General features: G+C 57.1%; 1 protein-coding gene across 1 annotated transcript in view; it reads right to left on the minus strand.

The window, feature by feature from the left end:
* Positions 1-4,930, minus strand: part of PLIN1 (perilipin 1) — a 24,444-nt gene that overhangs the window by 338 nt on the left and 19,176 nt on the right. The window contains exons 10-14 of the mRNA XM_008565827.1: positions 4,526-4,694; positions 2,886-3,335; positions 1,146-1,346; positions 392-785; positions 4-195 (exon numbers count right to left, since the gene is read on the minus strand). Coding sequence (XP_008564049.1) covers positions 4-195; positions 392-785; positions 1,146-1,346; positions 2,886-3,335; positions 4,526-4,694 — 1,406 coding nt within the window. The remainder of the gene's footprint in view (positions 1-3; positions 196-391; positions 786-1,145; positions 1,347-2,885; positions 3,336-4,525; positions 4,695-4,930) is intronic.

Genomic DNA, 4,930 nt, shown 5'->3' on the forward strand with positions numbered 1-4,930 from the left:
CGCGCGCCGGCCGTCGCCTCCTCGGGGGCCCGCTCGGCCTCGGGCCTCCAGCTGACGGTGGCGCGGTTGCGGATGTTCTGGGCGCGGCTGGCGTAGTTGGGGGTGTTGAGGGTTTCATCGAAGTCGGCGGAGGAGGGGCTGACGCAGGCGATCATCACGGTCTTGGCGTTCCCGCCCAGCGAATCTTTGAGGATCCTGAGGGCGCGAGGGCGAGGCGCGTCAGGAACCCAACGCGCCAGGACCAGGGCCGGCGGGCCAGACCCCGGAATGGCTCCTCCTTCTGGCTTCCTGTGGCCGGCGCGCACCAGAAGTCAGAAGGGTTCCCACCCACTATTCGCGGGCCCAACACTCCCCTCGACCCCAGGCCGGACAGAAGCCCGGGGCGGCTCACCGGGTGATCTTGGAGTCGCGGTAGGGGATGTGGCTGCCTCGGCGCTGGGGGTCCCCCAGGGCGCTGATGACGTTGCCCAGCGCCAGGAGGCTGCTGTTGATCTGGATGCTCTCCTTGAGCCGCTCGCCCGTGCTGCCAGTCTTGAGCACCCTCTCTGAGCCCGCCAGGTCCACGAAGTGGAACTTGGAGACAAGCAGCTGGCCCACGGCGGGTCGCGGCAGGCGGCTGGGGGCACGCCCCCGCTGCTCCAGGGTCACGGTGAAGACCGTGTGCGAGCGGCTGGAGAGGCGGTTGAGATGCGTGGCCCCCGTGTGCCGCGCCGCGTTGCCCATCTCCAGGAGGCTCAGCACCTCGTCCAGGCCCTCCACGTCCACCTCCTTGACCCCACACAGCACTGCGGGCACAGAAGACTGTGAGCGCCGAGGCAGGCGCAGCCCGGACTGACCAGCCGGGAGGGCGGGCAGAGCAGGACTAGCCCTCCACCTGCTCTTCTTGACCCAGGCCCCTCCCCCTGTGCCCAAGGGGTTCTGCCCAACCTGGTTTGGGCTTCCCCCCATGCCCACCTCAATGCCTCTCACTCTGTGTATATACTGGACTTGGTGGAGGCAGAGGAAGCTAAAGCAAAACCTCCAGGGCTTGGATTTTCCATGACGAGGTGCCCCTCCCAGACAGGTAAGCCACCCTCACAGAAGAGGTGAAGCCTGCCCGAGCCAGGTGCCCCACTCAGTCAGGAAAGGACCTCGGAGTTCCTCACCAACATTCCCGCGATCATCTTCCCGAAGCTGGATGTCACGGCTGGCGGTGCCCACCTCCAGCAGGTCTCGGAACTCCTCCTTGTACACTTCCAGGTAGGACACGTGCACCAGACAGTCAAGCAGGTCGTTCTCATCAATAAGCTTGAAGGCCTCGGCCATGGCCCTGGGGATGATGCCTTGCTCATCCTCATGGAGGGAGGCTGGGGAGACACCACAGGTCCTTTTGCCACCATGCCTTCAGCTGGACACGCCTGAGGCCCCTAAGCCTCTGCCAACAGCTGGAGGATGGGGCTTTAGGATGGAGAAGGCGGCTGTGCAGGCCAGGTTGGGATGGGCAGCCTCAGCCAGGCCATTCTCCTGGGTGATCAGGCAGCATTAAAGAATTTAAGAGTTGGAAGTAACCTCTCTTGTTCAATCAACCCCTTTCATGATGAAAGGATCCCCTTCACTGTATCCCTAACAGATTACCAGATACCCTTGGCTTGATTAGTCCCTAGGACAGGAAGTTCATTACCACAGTCCATGCTCAGTTAACAGAAGGGCCTCCTAAATTTATGCCAAATAAGTAATAAGCATGTCCATCCTAACATCGAATAGGAGACCTGGTTAAACAAACTATACTCACAAAGGAATGCCAGGCAGCCATTAAAATATTACAATGAAGAATATTCAATGATACAGAGAAATGTTTATTTATGATCTATTGTTAAGAAAATAAAACAAGATATAAAAGAATGGGTATAATATCCCTTTTTTTTTTTTAAGCACAGAGAAAGAGTGCTAACAGGGTGAATGATTTCTGAAAAACAATTATCAGGTAAGTTTTATTTTCATGTGTTTTTCTGTATTTCCCTAATTTTCTACAGCAAACAAGTATGCATTTGTAACTGCTATGGTCTGAATGTTTAGGTCCCTCCAAAATTCATATGTTGAAATTGTCCCCTCCAATGTGCTGGTATTAGGAAGTGGGGGTCTTTGGGAGGTGATTAGGTCATGGGGGTGGAGCCCTCATGAATGGGATTAGTGCCCTTATAAAAGAGGCCTGAAACAAGAGAGTCCTTGTCCCTTCCACCACATGAGGTTAGAGAGAACAGGAGGCTATCTATGAGGAAGCAACCCTAGAATCTGCCTGCACCTTGATTTTGGACTTCCCAGCATCCAGAATTTTGAGGAATAAATTTCTGTGGTTTATAAACCACCCAGTCTATGGTATTCTGGTAGACTAAGACAGTAACCTAAGAGAAAGCAGTTCATGTTACTTCATGCATTTTGGCCCAAAGCATCTTTCTCAAAACTCTGCCCCAGAGTCTCACCGTACCAGCCTGCAACCCTGCTAAGCAGCAGCCAAAGCCACATCTCCAGGACAGTGACCATATCCAACTGCTCTGACTAGAACACAGATTCCTGGACCCTCGGTAGCCATCCTGGCAACCTCTAGTGGTTGCCACACCAACTTCCAGTGCTCTTCCTCCCCTGAGGTTCCCAGAACCAGGCAGTGTGGCCCCACCTCTGTTGAGTTGAGAAGGTCACATCTTCAAGGACCCTTCCTTCCTGCCCTGCCCAGCCCACTGACATTGCTGGTCCAATCCTGAGCTGCAGATCTCTCTAGGAAATCTGCTGTCCTCCCCCAGAATCCTCATCTTCAACAGGGAACGGCAGGCAGCAGGAGGGCAGGGACAGAAATTCAGGAATACACTGAGGTCCTCAGGGGGCACGGGGCAATGAGCAGCATCACTCACCTACACTGGCCTCCCCCATGGTGTATGTCTTCCCAGAGCCCGTCTGACCGTAGGCAAAGACAGTGGCATTGAAGCCCTCAAAGAAAGCCTCGAGGAGGGGCTGCACACAGGCCTGGTACACGGCCTCCTGCCCGGTGTCTTCAGCCAGCACCACATGGAAGCCAAAGTGACGGTTGTGGCCCAGAGTGACACGGCCCTCCCCTGGCTCCACCTGCAGGCAGCTCTGATGCCCATGCAGCAGCTCCTTGGGCAGCAGTGGACGGACTCTCAGGGCCACCCTCACTGGGGCCTCCTCAGCACCTGGCAGCCTCTGGGCCTCCAGCCCCATGTTGAAAGAGGGCTGCTCCAGACCCTGAAGAGAGAGGGAGAGGCCCTTGCCATCAACACCTGTTCTCCAGTGGCAAGGCTCATCCTGCAGGTGGCCTGGAGCCAGAGTCTGCAGCCCCTGACCTTGGAAGGATGGAGGGGAGGATGGTCAAAGTTCAGAATATCCTCCACGCACAACCTGTGCCCAAATGCTGCAAGGGCCATGATATACGCAGTCCTACACAGTAACGTTCCATGGCTCCCACCACTAGCAAAATAAAGCCCTGACTCCTCCATTTGATACTAGGGGCTTCTGTGTTCCAGCTGCACCCTTCCCCTGAGACTCCATCTAGAAGAATACACACACACACATGCACACACACACACATGCACGCACACACACACACACGAGCATCACACACGGGGGAACTCCTTACCTAACATCCTCTGGGTTTTCCATAGTCTCTGTCTTTGACACACCACCACCACCCCCTGCCACCACCTTCTTCAAAAAAGTCAACAGATCCTTCAAGACCCAACCCCCACCACAAATCCTCACAATCCCATTTTCTAAATCTCTTTTAAGTTCACTTTCTGCTCCCTATCCTATTGCCAAAAACCTGGTCCTGGCCACTGACATCTTGCCAGGATGATTTTTACCAGCCTTCCCTCCCGTCTCAACCTCCCTGTCCCCTCCCACGCGGCAGCCAGGGGCATCTTTCAAAAACGCAAGTGCAATCATGTCTCTCCCCTGCTTAAACCCTCCTCTAAAAGAGTCTCCCCACTGCCCGCGGGATTGAAAACCTTAGGGGGGAAAAAAAGCCTTAAAACAGGTCCTGCCCACCTCGACTACTCACTTGTGCCGTCTCTCTCAGCGTTACCAAAGCCTCCCCATCCCTCGCGGCGTAGGCTGGACCCACCTTTTTCAGGGAGCCAGGAAAGCTCCTCTGCTCTGTGTCCCCACCACGACACACACACACACAACCCCCGTGCTGCCTCTTTGTCCCCTTCGGGCACAAGCGCCCAGCACAAGGTCCGACGCTGCCCAATAGTGATGAATGATCTTTATGTAAGGAACGTTCCCCATCCTCCCTTCTCTTATCGTATTCCTCACCTCCCCCCGCGCGCCCACAGCGCTTTATTGTTTACTGTTTAACCTCTCTCAGCCCACGTAGTAACCATTCATTCAATCATTCAGTCCTTGTTGGGTGCCCGGCCGTGACACACAGCGGTAACTCTGTCTCAATATTGCGGGGGCCTTGGCGCACCCCCTCCCCCAGGAGCTTCCCGAGTCGTGTGTGGTCCCGGCCTCCGCGCGCCCCTGCTCGCTGCACAAAGCTCCGTGCCCCGAAGGCGCCCTGACACCTCCACAGGCACCATCCGGCGCCCGGGGTAGGGGATCCCAGGCCGGAGGCGGCGGGCACGTGACAGGAGCTCCCGGAAAGTTTGAAGAAGTGATTCCAAATGAGGACCCAACTCTCGATGCCGGGGCGCTCGCTCTTCCTGGCCAGGCCCGAGATGCCGGCCTCAGTCCCCAGATTTAGGGAAGGGGACGGGGGGTACCGGCCGGTACAAGGAAGGGCTTCCAGGAGGCTGGGGAGCAAGGATGGGAAGGCTGCTCGTGCCGGGTCAGGACTCGCCCGGCGGGCCGGCGCCCACCACCACGGGCCCAGGCCTGCGCAGGAGGGAGCGAGCGCCTCCCTGCACCCACCCCGCCCTCCACCCTCCCCCCTCCCCCC

Source organism: Galeopterus variegatus, unplaced genomic scaffold (assembly GCF_000696425.1).
Source record: "Galeopterus variegatus unplaced genomic scaffold, G_variegatus-3.0.2 Scaffold14, whole genome shotgun sequence".
NCBI lineage: Eukaryota > Metazoa > Chordata > Mammalia > Dermoptera > Cynocephalidae > Galeopterus > Galeopterus variegatus.